Source organism: Erythrolamprus reginae, chromosome 1 (genome assembly GCF_031021105.1).
Source record: "Erythrolamprus reginae isolate rEryReg1 chromosome 1, rEryReg1.hap1, whole genome shotgun sequence".
NCBI lineage: Eukaryota > Metazoa > Chordata > Lepidosauria > Squamata > Dipsadidae > Erythrolamprus > Erythrolamprus reginae.
In genome coordinates, this window is record NC_091950.1 from 20,462,563 (window position 1) to 20,488,247 (window position 25,685).

The following is a 25,685-nucleotide window of genomic DNA, read 5'->3' on the forward strand; positions in this document are numbered from 1 at the left end:
TTTCAGCAAACCTGTGTTTCAGATTGCTCATACTATTCTTTTAGAACAGAGCAGAACAGAGTTGGAAGGAACCTTGGAGGTCATCTAGTCCAACCCTCTGTTCAGGCAGGAAACCCTATACTATTTCAGATAAATGGTTGTCCAATCTCTTCTTTAAAAATTTCCAGTGTTGGAGCATTCACAACTGTGCTGCAGTTTCTCTCCAAATACATCTTGAACTGCAGAGGGGTTACATGGGGTTGGGTCACCATTTACATGTTTTAATAAATAAGTAATAAATTAATAAACAATGACCATGTTTATGTAGTCCATGAAATGGAAAGGTTTGACTGTCATTAAAAAAACAATTATGGTAATTTTAGAATAGAATAGAATAGAATTTTTATTGGCCAAGTGTGATTGGACACACAAGGAATTTGTCTTTGGTGCAGATGCTCTCAGCGTACATAAAATAAAATATACATTTGTCAAGAATCATGTGGTACAACACTTAATGATTGTCATAGGGGTCAAATAAGCAATGAAGAAGCAATATTAATAGAAATCTTAGGATATAAGCAACAAGTTACAGTCATACAGTCAACATGGGAGGAAATGGGTGATAGGAATGATGAGAAAAACTAGTAGAATAGAAGTGCAGATTTAGTAGAAAGTCTGACAGTGTTGAGGGAATTATTTGTTTAGTAGAGTGATGGTGTTCGGGAAAAACCTCTTCTTGTGTCTAGTTGTCTTGGTGTGCAGTGCTCTGTAGCGACGTTTTGAGGGTAGGAGTTGAAACAGTTTGTGTCCAGGATGTGAGGGGTCAGTAAATATTTTCCCCGCCCTCTTTTTGACTCGTGCAGTATACAGGTCCTCAATGGAAGGCAGGTTGGCAGCAATTGTTTTTTAGCAGTATTTCAAACATACGAGGGTTATCTGGAAAGTTAGTTTACAAGGCACATGGCTCTCTCAAACCTGAACTCAAAAACACAGCCTACAAAGTTGCTCTTGCATGGCACCATGAGAATCTGACAGCCAATCAGTGCATTTCTTGCACAGAAGAAGGAGGGCCTCAGAGTGGGCAGCCAAAAAGAGTATAAAATAAGGAATTATTGCTATGAGCCGCCCCGAGTCTACGGAGAGGGGCGGCATAGAAATCTAATAAATAAATAAATAAAATAAATAAACTTCTCAGTATTTCTGCCCCTTTTTTTCTCTGGACCCAACATCTAGAAATGTGATCCACCTTTTCTGTACAGAAGAGTATTACAAGGGTTATCTGGAAAGTCAGGTTACAAGGCACGTAGCTCTCGTGAGGAATGTTTGTGGGGGAAGTTGGTATTACTATCATGTAGCAGGAAGCCAGCGGAAGCGAACGAGCAGTGCCATTGGTCAGTAGATCATCAACTGGCATTGTGGGGAAGGTTAGAAATGAGTAGTGATGGGCAGGTTCGGACAAACCTTACACAAAATTCGGCCGAACCCGAACCGAACCTGAACTCAAACTCCGAACGCTGCGTGACGTCAAAGCTCCGCCCCTGGAATCCCATCGTTTTTTAATTTTACGGATTTTTAATTTTTATTTATTTTAATTTTTTCGAAAAAGGACGCCGCAGCGGCGCTGCAAGCAAAGGGAGGTCCTTTCACGTAAAAATAAACATGTTTATTTTGACGTGAAAGGACCGCCCTTTGCTTGCAGCGCCGCTGCAGCGTCCTTTTTCGTAAAAATAACAATGTTTATTTTTACGTGAAAAGACCTTCCTTTGAAGGAGCTGGGGAATCCCTCCCACGAAGAGATTCCGGGGGCGGAGCTTTGACATCACTGGCAGGTTGCTAAGGACACCAAGGTGATCACTTCCTGGATTCCACCACCTCGGCAGCGGCTTTAACGCACCGAGAAACTTACCATTGTCTTACTTTCCCAACGGAGAAACGCTCCCCACACACACACTGCGCGCCCATCCTCCTTCCACCATCAAAGGGGAGGGGGGGTGGCAGGCATAGGGGAATCCCCGTCTCCACTCCCCCAGCCTTCCCACGATGGGATTCCAGGGGTTGGACTTTGATGTCATGGAGACGTCACTTCCTGGTCAGCTGAGGCGACCGAATGCAGAACGCGACCCCGAACTTTGCCCGAAGTTTCAAAAAATTTCGTGTTCGTGTTCAGCATAACGAACACTGCAAAATTCGGTACAGACCCGAATTGTGCGAGATCGGTTCACCCATCAGTAGAGATGAGCATCCTCATTCTGTTTCCCTCCAAGTGCGAAGTGCATGCTGTAATACGCTACCTGAATGCTGCTGCGATGGATGCCCAAGATTTGTGCGCAATGGATGCCCAAGATTTTTCTTGCCAATTGCTGAGTTTTGAATTTTTGGGCTGAAGGAGAATGGGTATGGCGCCACTGCATGGATTGACGTTTGCTCTCTGGAGTACGGTGATAAGCCCAAGTTTCATCGCCTGTCACTATACAGTTGAGAAAAGCCTCGTCTTCAATCTTGAAATGGTCAAGAATTTCTCGGGCGGCACTGACTCTGTCGATGTTGTGCGCTTCAGTAAGCATCTTGGGTACCCATCGCAGCAGCGTTTCATGCCCTTAACATTCAGGTAGCGTATTACAACACATACTTCACACTTGGAGGGAAACGGAATAAGGATGCTCATCTCTGTTGTGGTTAGCTCTGGCCCAGCTCCTGCCCCAAGGACTGTGGATGTAGGGGAGACATCCACATGCTGCAGGCCTGTTTTGCCCCCGGTGGAATCTGATGATGAAGGCTCCTCTGACCAAGAAGACATGAGTGACAGGGAGGATGAGAGTGGGGCAGACAGCTCAGAAGGAGATCAATTATCTAGCTCCTCCTTGGATTCAGAACAGGAGTTAATGATACAGCCACGCATACGGAAGAGCGATGCATAGGCAGCAACAACTGAGAGATTATTATCAAAGAAAATGAGGCCACCTGTGGTTGGGTGGGGCTGTGGTAATTAGTGAGGCTGCTATAAATAGCAGCCTGTGGGTTTGGCCACTGAGGAGGATTATCTGATCGTTGTGTTTCGTGACTGCTTTACTGACTTTGACCTTTTGTGTGCTGATTTTTCCCTGCTTTGAAACCAGAGCAAAGTGTGTTTCACTTTGTGAAAGAAGAAGGACTGTGAATTGCCTCACAGCTGCAAGCTAAGTATCACAGAACTGATAAGGGACTTGTACAAATTACCAGTTTGTTTGGAGACAAGTGCTCTTTGCTATACCAAAAGAGGGCTTAGTTTAAGTAAATTTTTCATTATAAAGAACATTATATTTTCATTATAAAGAACATTGTTTTGAATTTTCAAACGTGTGTGTCTGAAATTTGTACCTGTGAATTTTTGGGAGGATTCTACCAGAGAGCCCGACAGAACAATCTCTAACTTTCACAACGCCAGTCGATGATCTACTGACCACTGGCCCTGCTCGTTCTCTTCCGCTGGCTTCCTGCTACACAAAAGTAATACCAACTTCCCCCCGCGAACATTCTCCGCGAGAGCTACGTGCCTTGTAACCTTACTTTCCGGATAACCCTTGTAGTATTCAAGGTGCATATTGGATCAATCGATTTAGTTCGTTCTCTGAAACCTTTGTGGTAGAGCAGCACTATTTATAGATGCGCTTTGGGTTGGTTGTTTTTTTAAAAGAATTATGCTGCATGTTTTGTGGCTGCTATTTATGAAGCATAGACTTCATGATGAAAGAGATTTGATGGCATTAGAAGCTATCTGGAAAGCTGGGGTTTGGAGCTCCTAACCAAGTATGAACCCCAACAGTGAATAATCTTGGTCTGCTGCGAAACATTCTATTTCAAATAAATCTCTTATTTGTTCTCCAGAATTTATAATTCTTCATTAGCCAAGTGTGATTGAACACACAAGGAATTTAGCTCTCAGTGCACATACAAGCAACAAAGTGATAAGTCATAGATCATAATCATAACACACAATCATCCTAAATCATAAATACAACTCTCAGTGATAGTCATAGGATATTAAATAAAAGCAATCAACTTAAATCATAAGATACAAACAACAAAGTGATAGTCATAATATGCTAAAGGAATGGGTAAAAGGGAAGATGCTAAGGATAATAGTAAAACAGTCCTATTAGGTGGTTTGACATCCTAAGGCATAAGACAATGTTATGAGAATTACCGTATTTTTCAGAATATAAGACACACCAGAATATAAGACGCACCTTGGTTTTGGGGGAGGAAAATAGGGGGGGAAACCTGCTTATCAAGTATTCATCTAACTAGCATCCTTAGTCTGGTCAGCTTCAGCACATTATTTTATCCCCTGGTTAAAGGCTTAAAAAATTATTCTGAGAGAGTAACAATGAAAGAGCTTGCAAGCCAGTAAGAGCTGGGAACATCATTAGTCCCTGGAAAGAAACAGTCTGAGCAAGTAGAGCAATGGAAAAAACCCTGCAAAGACTTAAGGCTTGGAAAACATTCTTCTTTGCAGAGAATAACAATGAAAGAGCTTGCAAGCGGGTAAGGCCTGGGAACATCATTAGCATCTGGTTAGGGCTGGAAAGAGACATTTGGAGCAGGTTAGACCAATGGAAAAAAACCTGCAAAGACCTAGGGCTTGGAAAATATCCTTGGCAGAGAGTAACAATGAAAGAGCTTGGGTACATTTATAGTACCTGGTTAGGGCTGGAAAGAGGTGTCTGGAGCAAGTAAAGCAATGAAAAAAAAAACCTACAAGGACAGGGTTTTGAATACATTCTTGGCAGAGAGTAACAATGAAAGAGCTTGCAAGTGGGCAAAAGCTGGGAACATTGTTAGCACCTGGTTAGGGCTGGAAAGAAACATACTCAGAGCAAGTTAGAGTAATTAAAAAAAACTCTTAGAGCTTAGGGCTTTGAAAACATTCTTTGAGAGAGAAACAATGAAAGAGCCTACAAGGTAAGAGCTGGGAAGATCATTAGGGTTGGGGGGGGGAAGCTACATTCAGAATATAAGATGTATCTGAATTTTCAGTCTTTTAGGGAGGAAAAAGGTGCGTCTTATACACCAAAAATACGGTAGTTGTTTATTGTAAATTGTATTTTTATATTGTTGTAAGCTGCCCTGATTCCTTCGGGATTGGGTGGCATGGAAGTTGAATAATAAGATAAGATAAGATAAGATAAGATAAGATAAGATAAGATAAGATAAGATAAGATAAGATAAGATAAGATAAAATAATAAAATAAAATAAAATAAAATAATAAAAATTACAACCCTGTTTTACCTGGCATAACTAGCAGGAAAAGGAAGAGCAATCAACAAAAAAATTAAAATTAAAAAGCAGCTTCCTGCTGTGGACAATTGGTTTGTAAAAGGTTTCCATTATGCGCTGGTGTGCCATATTACAAGAAAAAGCAGGATCATTTCATGGGCCTTTCAAATAGTTTTATTATTTATCATTTATTTATTTGTCAAACAAATATAGTATTGTATTGTAGTATTTTTAACATAATATAAGTATAAAGTACAGATAGAAAAGATTAAAAGACATTAGAACAAGACGAAGGTATCATTTGGTCCCTAAATTGGATTGATGAGGCATTTTTTACAGATACAAATTGAATATAGAGAATAAAATGATCGGGGGGGGGGGAACCAGAACCAACTAACAATACAATTCTACAATCTGCACGCAGTCACCCGACAGACCCACAAAAACACAAAGGGTTTCTCAAGAAATTGACAACGTGATACAGAAAGACCGAAATGGCTGCATCGCTGTTACACAGAACCCCTTTCTTTCTTTGTAACTGAACAGAAATCTTGGATGTGAATGGCCTGCAATATGTTGTCTGCTGTCAACTGATAAAACCGCTTTCTTTCAGAAAAAATAAAATAAAACAATAGAGTGGATTATATACCGGTAGATTCTGAAAACTGATGAGGAGATTTCTCTCATTGCTTCAACCCTTATGAGCTAATCTCAAAACATATCTGAACTACTTTATAAAGAAAAAACCCATGGGAAAAAAATAGTAAAAAAAGATTTGACTAGGTTTCCAGTAAGAAAGTCATTTGCTTTATTAAGACTGAAACTGTGAGAGTTCATCACCCAAAAGAAGAATCCAGTTTGTATTTAACAGTTGTTGCCCAATGAGAGTTGCAACAAACTATTTAAAAGGAGATATTTGTTGTGGGCAGAGATGAACTGTTACCGGAATGGTCCGGTAGCTATTTTCGGGATGCGCACGCAGCCGCTCACCCAGTGAAGGGCTACAATTTTTTTTGCTATCACACTGTGGGTGTGGCTTATTTTGTGGGTGTGGCTTGCCGGCCATGTGACCCGGTGTGAGTGACTTGACAATCATGTGACCTGGATGGCTTAAAGGTCATATCTCCGTGACCGCCTTCTGCCGTATGAATCCCAGCGACCGGATAGGTCCCACAGAGTGGGCCTTCTCTGGGTCCCGTCGACAAAACAATGTTGTCTGGGGGGACCCAGGGGAAGAGCCTTCTCTGTGGCGGCCCCAACCCTCTGGAATCAATTCCCCCTGGAGATTAGGACCGCCCCCACCCTCCTCGCCTTCGCAAACTCCTTAAAACCCACCTCTGCCGTCAGCCATGGGGAAATTGATTCTCCCAGGCCGTTCCCGTTTCATGTATGCTTTTTGTCTGGGATGTATGACTGTTTTTATATTAAGGGTTTTAAATTGCTTTTTAACTATTGGGTTTGTACTGTGTTTTTTGTTGTGAGCCGTTCCGAGTCACCGGAGAGGGGCGGCATACAAATCTAATAAATGAATAAATGTGAGTGGCTTAAAGGTAGCCAACTTGATGTCACTCACGTCAAGGGTTTGGGTTAGGGCTAGGGTGCCTGGCCTCTCCTCGCCTCAAAGAGAGACAATTTCCCTCTCTATTTACTATTACTAAACATCCAAAATATATTATTTAATTCTATGTATATATGCCATATGTGTTCAGACATATTACATACAGGCACACAAACATATACATTATCTACTTATAAAGTGTAAGTGTATGTACACACACACATGCATAGCTCTTCTAAAATTGTACACATTCAACCTCATGTACTGTTTTTAGTTTTTATTTATTTATTTTATATATTTATTTATTTATTTTATTTTGTCCAATACACAATAATACACAATGAAGGTTACAGAGGATATAGTAGAGAAGAAATACGAGATATAGGAGAGACTATAGGACAGGGGACGGAAGGCACTCTAGTGCGCTTATGTATGCCCCTTACTGACCTCTTAGGAATCTGGAGAGGTCAACCATGGATAGTCTAAGCATAAAATGTTGAGGGTTAGGGTATGATACTACAGAGTCCAGTAATGAGTTCCACGCTTCAACAACCCGATTACTAAAGTCATATTTTTTACAGTCAAGTTTGGAGCGGTTAATATTAAGCTTGAATCTGTTGTGTGCTCTTATGTTGTTGTGGTTGAAGCTGAAGTAGTCTTCGACAGGCAGGACATTGCTGCCTGTTGATCTTGTGGGCAATACTTAGATCATGTTTAAGGCGTCGTAGTTCTAAGCTTTCAAGACCCAGGATTGTAAGTCTAGTTTTGTAGGGTGTTCTGTTTCGGGTATTCTGATAAAAGCAAAGTCCTTCACCTTGGTAAAAAAAAACCTAGACACCCCGCTTAGCAGTAGTGACTGCGAAAGAGATCTTGGAGTTAACTAAACATGAGCCAGCAATGTGCAGCAGCGGCCAAAAAAGCCAACACTATCCTAAGCTGCATCAACAGGGGGATACACTCCAAGACCAGGGAAGTATTAATACCACTCTACTACGCCCTGGTCAGACCACATCTGGAGTACTGCATCCAGTTCTGGTCACCACACTTCAAAAGAGACATTGAAACTCTGGATAAGGTGCAGAAAAGAGCAACCAAAATGATTAGGGGACTTGAAACCAAGACTTACGAAGAGAGATTGTGGGAACTGGGAATGGATAGCCTAGAGAAAAGGAGGGCCAGAGGGGACATGATAGCTGTATATAAGTATATGATGGGTTGCCACAGAGAGGAGGGGGCACTCTATTCTCCAGAGCACCAGAGGGCCGGACGAGGAACAATGGCTGGAAGCTGACCAAGGAGAGATTCAACCTAGAAGTAAGGAAGAACTTCCTGACGGTCAGAGTGATCAACCAGTGGAACAACCTGCCTGCGGAGGTTGTGAACTCCCCAACTCTGGACACATTCAAGAGGAGATTGGACTGTCACTTGGCTGGGGTTCTTTAGGATTCCTGCTAGGCAGGGGGTTGGACTTGATGACCTACATGGTCCCTTTCAACTCTAACTAACTAACTAACTAACTAACTAACTAACTAACTAACTAACTAACTAACTAACTAACTAACTAACTAACTAACTAGAAAGAAAGAAAGAAACAAACAAACAAACAAACAAACAAACAAACAAATAGGGAAAACATACCCAGACCCCAGAAGGGATTTTTTTTCCCTATCGGTACTGCGTACCTGACCGTACCCATAGGAGTCCATCATTGTGCGTGCCCCTGATACATGCATGCGTGCATGCACACCCCTGTGCCCCCTCTGCACATGCACAACAAATAAAATTTTATATGGATACGCTCGCGTGAGCGAGATTTTGGCAATTTTTGCTGGTTTTTTGCTTCTGCGCATATGGCTTGGGAAGACGCAATGGTAGCGCCGATGACAGCAGTCCTTCGCTGGTTGTGGCCTGCCTAGCAGCCTGTGCCGCCAGAGCTTTGGGAAGTCTGTGGTGCCTTTTGGCTGCTGAGAAGCAGTGCTGAGAAAGGAGGGGCTACTCCTTTCTGGAATGCAAGAGCACGCAGGGCTGCTGAGGAGCAGTAACTGCTGAAAAAGCAGGAAGGTTTACTCTGATGGAGGTCTACTCGAGAGTAGAGCTGCAGGGTAATTGGCCACGCCCTGAGGCTACTTAATTTAGTCTGCTGAGTCAGGTTACAGGGAACAATGTCAATTCTGAATCCAGTTTCCAGTTTGTATCTTGAATATTAACCTCTGTGTTTCCAATTTGCATCATGGCTTGAATCTTGGCTTCAGTGGTTCCAATCTTCAGAAATCCTGTCTCAGTGACTCTAGTGTACTTTCTTTGTTTCTGCTTACATTCTTCCAGGACTAATTTCTGAAGTATGAATGCTTTTATTAATGAGGTTTTAACTATTTTATATTGTTTTTTACCTGTTGTACGCCACCCAGAGTCCAAAAGGAATTGGGCAGCTCATAAATTAAATTAAATTAAATTAAATTAAATTAAATTAAATTAAATTAAATTAAATTAAATTAAATTAAATTAAATTAAATTAAATTAAATTAAATTAAATTAAATTAAATTAAATTAAATTAAATTAAATTAAATTAAATTAAATTAAATTAAATTAAATTAAATTAAATTAAATTAAATTAAATTAAATTAAATTAAATTAAATTAAATTAAATTAAATTAAATTAAATTAAATTAAATTAAATTAAATTAAATTAAATTAAATTAAATTAAATTAAATTAAATTAAATTAAATTAAATTAAATTAAATTAAATTAAATTAAATTAAATTAAATTAAATTAAATTAAATTAAATTAAATTAAATTAAATTAAATTAAATTAAACCTTTAGATCAGGGGTGTCAAACTCACATCACAGCAGTGTCACATGACACATCGGGTCTCCCCCTCCCTTTGCTAAACCAGGCATGGGTGTGGCCGGCGCATCTAACAGCTGAGGTGGCGCAGCAGGTAGAGTGCAGTACTGCAGGCCACTAAAGCTGACTGCTAGATCTGCAGGTCAGAGGTTCTTCCATCCTTCCAAGGTGGGTAAAATGAGGACACAGATTGTTGGGGGCAATTTGCTGGCTCTGTTAAAAAGGGCTATTGCTAACATGTTGTAAGCCGCCCTGAGTCTAAGGAGAAGGGCGGCATTAAAAAATCGAATAAATAAAAAAATAATAACGCATCCCACCCACGGGACGGAAGTTTGACAGCCCCGTTTCAGATTTTTCCAACCGAATCTCCAATGCTATTTTGCTACTGTAACTCAGCCTACCCATTTTGTTTTGGATTATTACCTTCTCTTTTCTTCCACCTTTCACAGCATCAGATCTTTCCCCAGAAAATTAGATCTAAATTGAGCTTAGTCATTTAACCTTGAGTGGGAACTGTGAGTAGATTTATCCAATGATCCAGTTGTTTGTTTTCTTGCTTGTCCCCACAATATTTTCAGGATCTTCTCCCGCACAAAAATTCCAAAGCGTCAACAGTATTATCAAAGCTCAACTTATCACACAATGCCACATGGGAAACATTGCTTGCACGAATCTAATCTTTATAGTAGACACATCATAACATCTCAAGATCTTTGTTAAGATCTTCAAAACTGCTCTACCAAGGGCTGGTCTGCAGCATATTTCTTCACTGCTTGTTTCTTGTCCGTTGATCTTATCAGCTAGTTAGGAACTCTCTACCACTTTAGTATCTTCATTGTCAAATCTAAAACCAATCCCACAAACCACTAAGATTTAACATTGTCTTTTCTTAACTCCTGAGGACACGCCTGCTCCTTTCGGTTCTCAATCAAAATCTTCTTTCTTGCACTTCCCTCTCAATTGTTTTGAGGGATATTTCCAAACTTTCTCGGGTCCTTTGTCCCAAATAAGAAAAACCAATTATTTCCTCCTTTAAGGTAGCTGCTTCTCAAAAATCACTGGACCTTATTCTGCAGATATCACAAAAAAATGGATAACCAGACGATGTTTTTCTTGTGAACTTGATGGCTCCTTTCTCATAGACTTCTTGGAATGAATAAACTGTGTCTGAGAAGTTCAGTGATAGGAGCTGCTAGAAGTATTTTAACTTCTAGTAAGTAAAAATGGAGAAACGTTGGAAAGTGATCCACTATATATATTACATTTAAGGGGATTCAAATAATACTGATATCACTACTTAGGAATAGTATGATTAATAGCTAGGCAAAGCATATAGCAAAATAAATACATTCCTCAATGCAGGGTTTAGCTTCTTCACTCTACTATTTTTCTGTCTTAAATCCAGATTCAGGTCTTAAATCCAGATTCAGGTCTTAAATCCAGAATCAGTAAGTGAGAGAGAGGGAGGGAGGGAGGGAAGGAGGGAAGGAAGGAAGGAAGGAAGGAAGGAAGGAAGGAAGGAAGGAAGGAAGGAAGAGGCTAAATTTTTCTACGAAATGTTTAGTACATTGTTTTATTTTATTTTATTTTATTATTATTATTATTATTATTATTTATTGGATTTGTATGCCGCCCCTCTTCGCAGACTCGGGGCGGCTAACAACAGTAATAAAACAGCATATAATAATAATCCAATACTAAAAACAGTTTAAAAACCATTATTATAAAAACCAATCATACATACAGACATACCATGCATAAAATTGTAAAGGCCTAGGGGGAAAGAGTATCTCAATTCCCCCATGCCTAGCGGTAGAGGTGGGTTTTAAGCAGCTTACGAAAGGCAAGGAGGGTGGGGGCAATTCTAATCTCTGGGGGGAGTTGGTTCCAGAGGGCCGGCGCCATCACAGAGAAGGCTCTTCCCCTGGGTCCTGCCAAGCGACATTGTTTAGTTGATGGGACCCGGAGAAGGCCAACTCTGTGGGACCTAACTGGTCGCTGGGATTCGTTCAGGTCTTAAATCCAGAATCAGTAAGTGAGAGGGAGGGAGGGAGGGAGGGAGGGAGGGAGGGAGGGAGGGAGGAAGGGAGGAAGGAAGGAAGGAAGGAAGGAAGGAAGGAAGGAAGGAAGGAAGGAAGGAAGGAAGGAAGGAAGGGGCTAAATTTTTCTACGAAATGTTTAGTACATTGTTTTGTTTTGTTTTATTTATTTATTTATTTTGTCCAATACATAATACACATTGAAGAGAATAGATATGTAATAATATAAATAAAGAAAAGAATAGAAGAAAAGATATAAAAGTATAGGTGAACATATTTGAAAGGAAGAAAAGATAAATGAGATAAGGAGAGACAATTGGACAGGGGACGGAAGGCACACTGGTCCACTTATGCACACCCCTTACTGACTTCTAAGGGTCCTGGAGAGGTCAATCGTGGATAGTCTAAGGGAGAAATGTTGGGGGTGAGGGGTTGACACTACTGAGTCATGTAATGAGTTCCACGCTTCGACAACTCGGTTGCTGAAGTCATATTTTTTACAGCCAAGTTTGGAGCGGTTAATATTAAGTTTGAATCTGTTGCGTGCTCTTGTGTTGTTGGGGTTGAAGCTGAAGTAGTCATTGACAGGTAGAACGTTGCAGCATATGATCTTGTGGGCAATACTTAAATCGTGTTTTAGGCGTCGTAGTTCTAAGCTTTGTAGACCTAGGATTGATAGTCTGCTTTAGTAGGGTATTCTGTTTCGAGTGGAGGAATGAAGGGCTCTTCTGGTGAAGTATCTTTGGACATTTTCAAGGGTGTTGATGTCCGAGATGTGGTATGGGTTCCAGACAGATGAACTCGGCTATCAGAAGAATTGTGCAACGGTCACGTTTTCATTCTGAAATTTCCCCAAAAAACATACTATATTTATGGAAAATTATGAAAATGACTTAAAACTGAAAAAAAAAATCTACATAATAGAAACATAGAAACATAGAAGTCTGACGGCAGAAAAAGACCCCATGGTCCATCTAGTCTGCCCTTATACTATTTTCTGTATTTTATCTTAGGATGGATATATGTTTATCCCAGGCATGTTTAAATTCAGTTACTGTGGATTTATCAACCACGTCTGCTGGAAGTTTGTTCCAAGGATCTACTACTCTTTCAGTAAAATAATATTTTCTCATGTTGCTTTTGATCTTACCCCCAATTAACTTCAGATTGTGTCCCCTTGTTCTTGTGTTCACTTTCCTATTAAAAACACTTCCCTCCTGGACCTTATTTAACCCTTTAATATATTTAAATGTTTCGATCATGTCCCCACTTTTCCTTCTGTCCTCCAGACTATACAGATTGAGTTCATGAAGTCTTTCCTGATACGTTTTATGCTTAAGACCTTCCACCATTCTTTTAGCCCGTCTTTGGACCCGTTCAATTTTGTCAATATCTTTTTGTAGGTGAGGTCTCCAGAACTGAACACAGTATTCCAAATGTGGTCTCACCAGCATTCTATATAGCGGGATCATAATCTCCCTCTTCCTGCTTGTTATACCTCTAGCTATGCAGCCAATCATCCTGCTTGCTTTCCCTACCGCCTGATTGCACTGTTCACCCATTTTGAGACTGTCAGAAATCACTACCCCTAAATCCTTTTCTTTTGAAGTATTTGCTAACACAGAACTGCCAATACAATACTCAGATTGAGGATTCCTTTTCCCCAAGTGCATTATTTTACATTTGGAAACATTAAACTGCAGTTTCCATTGCTTTGACCATTTATCTAGTAAAGCTAAATCATTTACCATATTACAGACGCCTCCAGGAATATCAACCCTATTGCACACTTTAGAGTCATCGGCAAATAGGCAAACCTTCCCTACCAAACCTTCCCCTATGTCACTCACAAACATATTAAAAAGAATAGGACCCAGAACAGACCCTTGTGGCACACCGCTTGTAACCTGACTCTGCTCAGAATACTCGCCATTAACAATAACTCTCTGATGTCTACGCTTCAGCCAGCTGCAAATCCATTGAATAATAAGCTTGCAGAATTAAACAAAGTTGCAACTTTTAAAGTCAGAAAGTGCATCTTCTGTTTAGAATGTAGACCGATTTCAGCCACCCCACCTTACGTTTAGTTTCATTTTGTAATTTTTATTTTTTCTAAAAGATATCTATCTCAGCAAATACTGTTATCAAATTAAGCCTGTTTAACTTAAGAAGAATAGGTGCAGAATCTAGGGAAGAATTTCACTTCAATTTAAGGGCTACTCAAGAGATAGATGTGCTTCAGAATCTAGCCAAACCTTATAGGAATCCATAACTATTATTGTGAGATTAAGGATATGAACTCCATAATTAGGGTAGTGATAACATAAAACATTCCCTGTACGCAGGATGTGGTCAAAAAGATTAGGATGGCAGCCACGATAGTGCCATCGAAGCCCAACCTGATTTTTATAGAGTTGTGTGGATGATGCATATTAAAAACAGGCAGAGTTTTTAATTTGATCATTGGTTTATGGAATTCACTGGATAGCTTCAAGGCAGGATTAGGCAGATTCATAGATGCCAAGTGTATCGGTGGTTATTGAAACGGATGTCCATGTGCCGCCTCTATGTTGGTTGAGACAGGCAGGGTTCATAAGAACTTAAAATGAGCCATGCTGAATCAGGCCAGAGCCCATCTAGTCCAGCATTCTGTGTCACACAGTGGCCCACCAATTGTCCATGGGGATCTTGAGTAGAAAGTGAAGGCAAGACCCTCCCTTTCCCTCGACCCCCAACAAATGGGACCCAAGGGAACCCTGCCTCCCTCAACCAACATAGAGGCGGCAATAGGACCTCCATTTCAATAACCACCAATACACTTGGCATCCATGAATCTGTCTAATCCTGCCTTGAAGCTATCCAGGCTGACAGCTGTCACGACCTCTTCTGGAAGTGAATTCCATAAACCAACGACCCTCTGGGTGGAGAAATATTTGCCTTTATTTGTCTTCACTTTCTTACCTATGAGCTTTAGGGAGGGCCCCCTCGTCCTAGTATTGTGTGATAGAGAAAAGAGCTTTTCTCTATCCACCTTTTCTATCCCATGCATGATTTTATACACTTCAGTCAAGTCACCCCTTAAACGCCGTCTTTCAAGGCTGAAGAGACCAAGGTGTTGCAACCTGGTTTCATAAGGGAGGGGCTCCATTTCCTTGATCATTCTTGTTGTCCTTTTTTGTACCTTTTCCAGTTCCATTATATCCTTCTTGAGGTGCGATGACCAGAACTGTACACGGTACTCCAAGTATTCCCCTAGGTACCATTTGTTGGGGGTCCAGGGAAAGGGAGGGTCTTGCCTTCTCTTTCTGCTCAAGATCCCCATGGGCCACTGTGTGACACAGAATTCTGGACCTGTTGGGCTTTGGCCTGAGTCAGCATTGCTCTTCTTAGGTTCTCATGTTCTAGAGCAGTGTTTCCCAACCTTGGCAACTTGAAGATATTTGGACTTCAACTCCCAGAATTCGCTGGCTGGGGAATGACCAAGAAGAATCTGAACTTTATATTATCTGGAATAAAGTTTATACATGGATAGACAAAAATAAAATTAAAACTAAGGTTACGAAAATTGTATGAATATATCAAAATGTTATTGGAATTTTTTGTTGGTTTTTTTAATTAACTTAACCCTATGTTTATTAGAATGTGTAAACAAAATTCTTCTTTTCACTTAGAATACTATGTTGACTTAATGATTTAAGAATTTATCCTTTTTTCTGTATTAAAAATTGCCTTCAAGAAGAGAGGGGTAATTGTAACCCCTACTATGTGTTTAAATGTTTATGAGTCTGTATGTCTTTTTATGGAAAATTAATAAAGTATTTTTTTTAAAAAAGATATTTGGACTTCAACTCCCAGAATTCGCTGGCTGGGGAATTCTGGGAGTTGAAGTCCAAATATCTTCAAGTTGCCAAGGTTGGGAAACACTGTTCTAGAGTTTTGATGTCATCACCAACCGGTTTACTAATGGTGCTATAGAACCGGTTAGAACTTTTAGGAACCCACCCCTGGGTCAACCCATGTTGAAAACCACCTGAAGGTTGGATAAAGTAAGACAAGAAGCAATGGGTGGAAACTAGAGCTAAGGAGAAATTTCTTGACGGTTAGAACAATTAATCCGTGGAACAGCTTGCCTCCAGAAGTTGTCCAGAGGTTTTTAAGAAGAGATTGGACAGCCATCTGACTGAAATGGTATAGGATTTCCCGCTTGAGCAGTAGCAGGTTAGACTAGAAGACCTCTAGGGTCCCTTTCAACTCTGTCGTTCTGTCTGTTGCAAAGGGAGCAAGCATTGAGGCCCTACAGAGGAGAAATAGATACTCTTCATTTTTATTTATGTTATTTTATTTATTTGTTGCATTTAAACGCCACTCACTCCGAAACGCACTCTGAGCAGCTAACAACAGTTATAAATATAATACAGATACAAAGAGCAATAAAAAACATCAATAAAATCTACAATGCAAAAACTACTATATAAAAAAAACCCATACGTACTAATTCCAGGCCTGCCGGAAAAGCCAGGTCTTGAGGGTTTTCCGGAAGACCGGTAAGGAGGAGATAATGCAAATCTCTGGGGGCAGTTGATTCCACAGGGTCGGAGCCACCACAGAGAAGGCCCTTCCCCGAGGTCCCGCCCACTGACATTGTTTAGCGGACAGCACCTGGAGAAGGCCAACTCTGTGGGTCCTTACTGGCGGCAGCGAGGGAGGAGGGAGGAGGTGGTCCCGTAAAAAGTCGGCCCCTGAGCCATTTAGGGCTTTACAGTTACAGTGCTATACAATTCCCATATTTTGTACATTCCCATCTGAAATAATAATTTATTTATTTATTTATTTATTTATTAGATTTGTATGCCGCCCCTCTCCAAGGACTTGGAGCGGCTTCCAACAACAGTAGTTTACGAAACGCTTATTAAAAAACAATCACACAGCTCAACAGACCATACATAAAGCGGGACAGTGGGGGAATCAATTTCCCCATGCCTGGCAACATAGGTGGTTTTCAGGAGTTTACAGAAGGCGAGGAGGGTGGGGGCAGTCTAAATCTCCGGGGGGAGCTGATTCCAGAGGGCTGGGGCCGCCACAGAGAAGGCTCTTCCCCTGGGTCCCGCCAAACAACATTGTTTTGTCGACGGAACCTGGAGAAGGCCGACTCTGTGGGACCTAATCGGTCACTGGGATTCATGCGGCAGAAGGCGGTCCCGAAGATATTCTGGTCCGATGCCATGTAGGGCTTTATAGGTTATAACCAACACTTTGAATATGTGACCGAAAACTGATCGGCAGCCAATGCAGGCTGCAGAGTGCGGAGTGTTGATGTAACATAATATATAGGAAAAACAGCAAAAAATAAGCATAAAACAGAAATGGCCCCCAAATTAAAACTCCTTTTCTTACCCAAGGGAGCTCTCACAATTTTCTAATCCCCAATTTTCTTTCTTTCTTTCTTTCTTTCTTTCCTCCCTCCCTTCCTTCCTTCTTTCTTTCTTTCTTTCTATCCTTCCTTCCTTCTTTCTTTCTTTCTTTCTTTCTTTATTTATTCAAACAATTATAGGGTGGTAATTTGTACAAATAAAATATTAGATAAGTAATGATAAAAAATGCACGCCCCTTCTTGTTATCAGTCTTGTTAACTGATAACAAATGCTAGAAGGTACACATTGCACCTAGGGGCGGGTTGCCATCACTGCTGCTACTGGTGCACTAAGCGCACAGATTTAGTTGCCTTGCATGCACATATGCGCGTCCCCAATGTGTTTTTGCTTCTGCGCATGCATAGGAAACAAAACCACACTGAAATCTTGTGAGGGGACGTGTGCGTGAGAGAGATCTTGGTGATCATCTTTGGTGATCACCAAAATCTCGCTCTCACGCATGTCCCTTCGCGAGATTTTGCTTCTGCACATGTGCGCAAAGCAAAAAAAAAAAATGAAAAATTGAAGAAAAAGGTGGCAGTGCCCATGTGACTGGCACTGGTACAAGTTGCACGCAAATTGCGTAATTGCCGTCCCCTAGCAACCCACTACTGATTGCACCGAAAATATTTCCTTTATTATTATTATTTATTAGATTTGTATGCCGCCCCTCTCCGCAGACTCGGGACGGTTCACAACAACAGCAAAACAATATACAGAGAACAAATCTAATATTTTAAAATCTAAAAAACCATTATTAAAAAGAACATACAACACAAGTATTCCATGCATAGGACTATATAGGCCTGGGGAAGATGTCTCAATCCCAACCCACCCACCCCCTTGGTGTGTGTTTCCTATGATTTGTTCTATATATACATATATATAGAACAAATCATTTTCTGCATTTTCTTTCAACATCTTTCAGTGCAAATTGGGTGGTGTGGGGTGGAGCTCCATTTTCGCTACACCACTGCGTTCCCCACCGTCCGTGCAGTAGCCCACCCCTGCATATATATATATATATTGTTGTGGTTAGCTCTGGCCCAGCTCCTGCCCCAAGGACTGTGGATGTGGGGGAGACATCCACATGCTGCAGGTCTGTTTTGCCCCCCCCCCTCCATGGAATCTGCTGGTGAAAGCTCCTCTGACCAAGAAGACATGAGTGACAGGGAGGAGGAGAGTGGGGCAGACAGCTCAGAAGGAGATCAATTATCTAGCTCCTCCTTGGTTTCGGAACAAGAGTTAATGATACAGCCACGCATGCGGAGAGTGATGCATAGGCAACAACAACTGAGATATTATTATCAAAGAAAATGAAGCCACCTGTGGTTGGGTGGGGCTGTGGTCATTAGTGAGGCTGCTATAAAGAGCAGCCTGTGGGTTTGGCCATTATGGAAGATTATCTGATCATTGTGTTTTGTGCCTGCTTTGCTGACTTTGACCTTTTGTGTGCTGATTTCCCCCCGCTTTGAAACTAAACCAGGGCAAAGTGTGTTTCATTTTGTGAAAGAAGAAGGACTGTGAATTGCCTCACAGCTGCCAGCTAAGTATCACAGAACTGATAAGGGACTTTATATATTCACAGTATAAACAGTCACAAGCGTCCTGCTGTTCCAGATAAAAAGGAAGAGAGAGGGAGAGTCTTTGAATGATTGAAAACATTGGAACTCTGCAGCACATCATCCTTTCAGAAACACTGAAGCTGCCAAGAGGCAATGGGCCCATGTGCCTGCCCACTGTTTTCATGAATCCCTCACATGTTTTCCTACAGCGTCTCTTCCTTTTTGTCAACAATGCTGTAGTAATACGTGCGGATCAGAGTCTCCACAGCAGCAAAATTTGGTCGGTCTTCCCATCTGGGGGCGAGAAAGCAGACATGTCAGAAACAAGGGGGAAATAATCTTGTCTGAATGATACACGTTGCAAAGTTCCCTCCCCAAAGAAACCTCATCTCTATCCAAGCCCCAGAGCTCACTGTAATAGCATTGCCAAAAAGGCATCCCAGCGACCAGTTAGGTCCCACAGAGTGGGTCTTCTCCGGGTCCCGTCAACTAAACAATGTCACTTGGCGGGACCCAGGGGAAGAGCCTTCTCTGTGGTGGCCCCGGCCCTCTGGAACCAACCAATTCCCTGCAGAAATTAGAATTGGTCCCACCCTCCTTGCCTTTCGTAAGCTTCTTAAAACCCACCTCTGCTGCCAGGCATGGGGGAATTGAGATATTCTTTCCCTCTAGGCCTTCACAATTTTATGCATGGTATGTCTGTATGTGTGTTGGTTTTACAATAGGGGTTTTTAACTGTTTATATTGGATTGTCATATGCTGTTTACTACCGTTGGTAGCCGCCCCGAGTCTGCGGAGAGGGGCGGCATACAAATCCAATCCAATCCAACCCAATCAAATGAATTAAGAGTTGTTAACCTAATTTTGCAAAGCTTCTTCTCCAGTAACACTGTACTGCTAACTAGGGCGTACAAAATCTTTGCCAGACCGATTCTTGAATACAGCTCATCTGCCTGGAATCCACATTGCATACCGGACATTAATACAATTGAGTGGATCCAGAGGCATTTCATGAGATCCCAAGGATGAGAGACCTTAGGCCCGTTTACCTGACACCCGAGTGTGATAGCGAGGACGCCGGAGAGGATGTGGTATCAGAGGCTGAAAGCCAACTGATACCAACCAGGACCAACTCTGTGGGACCTAACCGGATGCTGGGATTTGTACGGCAGAAGGCGGTCTCGGAGATAATCTGGTCCTATGCCACGTAGGGCTTTATAGGTCATAACCAAGACGTTGAATTGTGTCCGGAAACCAGTGGGCAGTCAATGCAGTCCACGGAGTGATGGAGAGATGTGGGCATATTTCGGAAGGCCCAAAACTGCTTGCGTGGATACATTTTGGACGATTTGAAGTTTCCGAACTCAGACCCCTGGCCAATGGATGTTTGTATGATAGTTGTTTGAATGAGTATGACTGATTTTTAACACAGCTGGGGGTTTTAGATTGTTTGCTTAATTTTAAGTTAATTGGATTTAGCTATTGTAATTGTTGTTTCTATATGTTGTAAGCCACCCCGATCCTCGGAGAGGGGCCGGCATATAAATCCAATTAATAAAAAAATAAAATTAATAAAATAAACCCATGACTTGGAGGACTGAGAATCTTTACAGACATCTGCAAGAAAACTACAAATTTTAGAGAGCTCCAAGGGTTCCTGAGTTTGGCTTTGAGCTACGAATATTCTCCTTTTATAGGCACAGAAAAGCATTTTTTCTGAGTCTAGAAATATGGTCCTCCTTGACCAAGGGACTCTTAGCGTGCCTCTGCTGTTAAACCGAAAGAGAAGTTGGTGTTCTCGTCTTACTTGTAAGTCCAACATAGATTCATCAACTTGTACATCTCTTCTGGACAGCGAGATGGGCTTTCCATGCGCTTCCCTTCTTCGAGGAAGGCCATGACTTCGGGTCCTTTCATTCTCTACAAGGGGAGAAAGAGATGGGTTAATGAAGCAGGAACAAGCAGGAAGAGGGAGATTGTGATCCCCTTATATAGAGTGCTGGTGAGACCACATTTGGAATACTGTGTTCAGTTCTGGAGACCTCACCTACAAAAAGATATTGACAAAATTGAACGGGTCCAAAGACGGGCTACAAGAATGGTGGAAGGTCTTAAGCATAAAACGTACCAGGAAAGACTTAATGAACTCAATCTGTATAGTCTGGAGGACAGAAGGGAAAGGGGGGACATGATAGAAACATTTAAATGTGTTAAAGGGTTAAATAAGGTCCAGGAGGGAAGTGTTTTTAATAGGAAAGTGAACACAAGAACAAGGGGGCACAATCTGAAGTTAGTTGGGGGAAAGATCAAAAGCAACGTGAAGAGTAGTAGATCCTTGGAACAAACTTCCAGCAGACGTGGTTGGTAAATCCAGAGTAACTGAATTTAAACATGCCTGGGATAAACATATATCCATTGTAAGATAAAATACAGGAAATAGTATAAGGGCAGACTAGATGGACCATGAGGTCTTTTTCTGCCGTCAGTCTTCTATGTTTCTACGTTTCTATGAAGCTGAGCATCTGTTTTGGTAAAATGCAAGGCAGTGGTTCTCATTCTCACCTTTCTAATGCCGCGACCCCTTAATATAGTTCCTCATGTTGCGGTGGCCCCCAACCATAAGTCTAGCACCAATTCTCCCAACAGAGCTTTAAGCTGATTGGCAGGAAGGTCAGAAGGACTCCCCCTCTGCAAACACCTGATTGGTCAGATTGTAAACATATGTTCCAAGGCGCCAGAATAGAAGCTTTAGTTCCTAACACCATGGGAATATTTGTCTTTTCTCATGCTCTTAGGTGACCCCTGTGAAACAGTCATTCGACCCCCAAAGGGGTCCCGACTCCCGACCCCCAGGTTGAGAACCACTGCGCTAGAATCAGCCATGAAATCAAGTGCACAGGAAAGCTAAAACTACTTTGATTGACACTGGCTATGATAAGAGTTTTGCAAGTGTGACTGTGCTATGCCTCTTCCTCCTTCTTATACTCTTGTGAATTAGGGAGGTGTCGCTTTGAGCTTTTTACTAATGTGTCCTGGCTGTTGTGGATTTTTTTTTTTTTTTAATGCTTTGGTTCCTTTTACCTATGCAATATTTCCATCAGTCATCTTCCTTACTATATGTAGTAACCAAACCCAAAACAAGCCAGAGGGTAGCAGTCGGCTGCTGTGGCCTAGAGGTGGAGCTCTTGCCCACAATCAGAAGAATACGAGTTCGGTCCTAGGTAGAGGCAGGTTCTAATTCAGAGGACAGTGAAGGGCTACCAAAATTTTTACTACCACACTGTGGGCGTGGCTTATGCAGAATGCCCTGCATTTTCTTTCAACATCAACTGGTGCACCAGTTGCGGCCCTATCTGGACCGGGACTCACTGCTCACAGTCACTCACGCCCTCATCACCTCGAGACTCGACTACTGTAACGCTCTCTACATGGGGCTACCTTTGAAAAGTGTTTGGAAACTTCAGATCGTGCAGAATGCAGCTGCGAGAGCAATCATGGGCTTTCCCAAAAATGCCCATGTTACACCAACACTCCGCAGTCTGCATTGGTTGCCGATCCGTTTCTGGTCACAATTCAAAGTGTTGGTTATGACCTATAAAGCCCTTCATGGCACCGGACCTGAATATCTCCGGGACCGTCGACTAAACAATGTTGTTTGGCGGGACCCAGGGGAAGAGCCTTCTCTGTGGCGGCCCCGACCCTCTGGAACCAACTCCCCCTGGATATCAGGGTTGCTCCCACCCTCCTTGCCTTTCGTAAACTCCTTAAAAACCACCTCTGTCGTCAGGCATGGGGGAATTGAGATATTCCCTTCCCCCTAGGCTTATAAAATTTATGCATGGTGTGTCTGTTTGTGTGATTGGTGTCTTAAATTTAAACAAACAAACAAACAAACAAACAAACAAATAAATAAATAAATCTTTCAGTGCAAATTGGGTGCTCTGGGATGGAGCTCCATTTTCCACTACCCCACTGCATTCCCCCCCCCCTGGTCCGGGCAGCAGCCCACCTCTGGGTAGGACCAAGAAGTCAAAATGTATTTATCAACTGCTAAGAAAACCAACAGAAAGCAATAAAAACACACAAAAAATAACAAAAATAACAAAAAAAATCATTTTAGGTGGCTTCACAGTCATACAATTACAACCCCGTTCTTTAGAATTGTGTGATGACGGCGCCACCATCCTTTTTTTTTGAGCCCTCCTTAGTGTACAACCAAATTCTACCCACATTCACCTTGTAGGGTTTCTGGCCGTAAGAAAAGGCCTCCCACATAGTCACCCCATAACTCCAGACATCGCTCTTGCTTGAGAACTTCCGAAACAGGATGCATTCTGGCGCATACCACTTCAGTGGCCACTTCCCAGTGGTCTTGGCCTGTGAGTGAGGACAGAATGGAAATTTCTCCATGTGAAAACTATTTGGATGAGATGAATTATTTGAGAAGACCAAGTATGCAAGGGTGCAATGCTTACGGTCCGTTCTCGCCTGTCGGTCGTCAGCACTGTTCCCTCTAGCCTGTGCAGGTGTGCGGGCGCGCAGGAAAAAACAAACTCCGCGCAGGGTTTTCAAACCCCGCGCGGTGGAGCCGGCGCTGTTTCTCCCCTGCCCAACAGCTGATCTGCCCCTCCCAAGCTGTCGGCCGGGGAGAAACCCCCTTGGGCTCTCTGTCTCAGGGCGAACCTCTGCGCCCTGCCATGTGCTGGGACGGTGGGGGAGGAAGCTGAGCGCTCCGCCACGAGCTTTAAAGAAAAAGGTGGACGGAGGGCGAGGCAAGAGCTCCAATTTGGGCAGAGCCACAGGAGTGTGTGTGTGTGTCCTGTGGGGGGAAAGGGGCAGTCATTCTGGTTGCTCGGGTGACGGCTCTGCCCAAATCGGAGCTCTTGCCTCGCCCTCCGTCAGCCTTTCTTTTTAAAGCTTGCGCTCAGCCTCCCCCCTGAGGCACATAGCCCCTCCCTGAAGAAAACGGCTCTTTGCCTGCCGGGGAGGGGACTCTGCCGCTGCCACTGCAAGCCACACCCTCTACCCGAAGAGAACCTGCCTCTTCCTGCACCTCCCTCCGGGTCCTGCAGCCCCTTCTTTTGTATTATGATGAGAGAAAGAAAAAGGGAGAGGAAAGAGAGAGAAAAACAGAAATGAAGGTGAGAGAAATGAGAGCAAAAAGGGAGGAAAAAGAAATATGAGAGAGAAGGGGGGAGAGAGGGAGAAATACAGAGAAATGAGAGTAGACCTGGAGGGAGAGAATGAGAGAGGGGGAAAAGAGGGAAAAGAGAAGAGAAAGAAAGAAAAGGGAAAGAGAGGGAGGGAAAGAAGTGGAGAGGAAGAAAGGAGGGAGGGAGCGAAAGAAGGAAGGAGAAATGGAGGGAAGAAGGAAGGAAGGAAGGAAGGAAGGAAGGAAGGAAGGAGGAAGAATGAAATGAATGAAGGGACAGAGGAAGGAAGGACTTTTGGGGGGGGAGTTAATTTTTTTTACTCTCAACATACATTCAAACAATACAGTGTGTCATCTAATTTTCCATGAATAAAATGCGGTATTTTGTTAGTAACTAATATCAATCAACAAAAGAGTTGCAAAAGGTTTTTTTTCCAATTTTGTCATCCAGTTACATTTTCTTTTAATTAAATTTCCTCCTTAATGTTACTTCAAAAAGTGCAACACCAATTATATTTCTAACTTATTAACCATTATGCCAAAGTGCTTCCTTCTTTCTTTATACATTTTTCTATAAACCAATAAAACCTTGTACAGCCAATCAGATGTTAGCAAAAGAAAAATAATAACAAAACATATACATATATGAATTTCAGACTTCTTCCCCCCTCTAAATAGCACATTTACCTAATCCCAAATTTAGAAATTATTTCAACCCATCTAACATTTAGCCAATTAATGCTTATCTACATTATGTACTATTATCTATGTTGTGAGCCGCTCCAAGTCCTTGAAGAGGGGTGGTATACAAATCTAATAAATTATTATTATTATTTTATTTTATTTTATTTTATTTTATTTTATTTTATTTACCGTATTTTATTTTATTTTATTTTATTTTATTGTTGTTGTTATTATTTTTACCAATTATATTTCTAACTTATTAACCATTATGCCAAAGCGCTTCCTTCTTTCTTGATACATTTCTTTTCAACAAAATTCTCTCTGGATGCTTTCTGGGCTGGCTTGTTTTCTTGCAGATGTTTCATTATCCAAACTAGGTAACATCATCAGGGCTAGAAGTGCATTGATGTACGGACACTGATGACATTACTCAGGGGCGGATTCCCATTTTTGCTGTCACTGGTTCTCTGCACGCACAGCTTCTGTTCTCCTGCATGCATGCATCCCAGTGTGTTTTTGCTTCTGCGCATGCGCAGGAAGCAAAATCTCATGAGGGGACGTGCGCGTGGGTGAAATTATAGCGGTGTTTTTGCTTCTGCGCATGTGCAGGAGCAAAAAATCACCAAAATCTCTCTCTTGCATGCGTCCCCTCGTGAAATTTTGCTTCCTGCACATGCGCAGAAGATGCACAAAATCTCAGGAGGGGACACGCACATGCCTGAGATTTCGGCAGTTTTTTGCTTCTGCGCATACACGGAGGCAAAAATAATCACCAAAATCTTGCACGTGTCCCCTCACGAAATTTTCTTCCAGCGCATGCGCAGAAGCAAAAACATACTGGGACTCAGGAGAACAGAAGCTGCATGTGCAGCGCAACTTTCACTACCGGTGCGTCATCCTCATCCGTATTAGTAGCAACCCACTACTGATGTTACCTAGTTTGGTTAATGAAATGTCTGCAAGAAAACAAGCAAGCTTGGAGACCGCCAAGGGCCATTAACGCCAACCCTGAGCTACCAATACAGTGGTACCTCTACCTACAAATGCCTCTACTTACGGACTTTTCTAGATAAGAATCGGGTGGGGGGTTTTCTCTCTTCTCAAGAACCATTTTCCACTTACAAACTCTAGCCTCTGAAAATGTAGCCGGAAAAGGCAGGGAGAAGCCTCCATGGGGCCTATATAGGAATC

General features: G+C 42.0%; 2 protein-coding genes across 2 annotated transcripts in view; one reads left to right on the forward strand and one right to left on the reverse strand.

The window, feature by feature from the left end:
• LOC139164453 (A disintegrin and metalloproteinase with thrombospondin motifs 10-like) overlaps positions 1-25,685 on the forward strand; it is a 234,460-nt gene that overhangs the window by 30,965 nt on the left and 177,810 nt on the right.
• Positions 17,191-25,685, reverse strand: part of ZAP70 (zeta chain of T cell receptor associated protein kinase 70) — a 58,157-nt gene continuing 49,662 nt past the window's right edge. The window contains exons 11-13 of the mRNA XM_070732568.1: positions 22,895-23,035; positions 20,466-20,578; positions 17,191-18,952 (exon numbers count right to left, since the gene is read on the reverse strand). Of these exons, the coding sequence (XP_070588669.1) occupies positions 18,862-18,952; positions 20,466-20,578; positions 22,895-23,035 (345 nt within the window). The 3' untranslated portion in view covers positions 17,191-18,861. The remainder of the gene's footprint in view (positions 18,953-20,465; positions 20,579-22,894; positions 23,036-25,685) is intronic.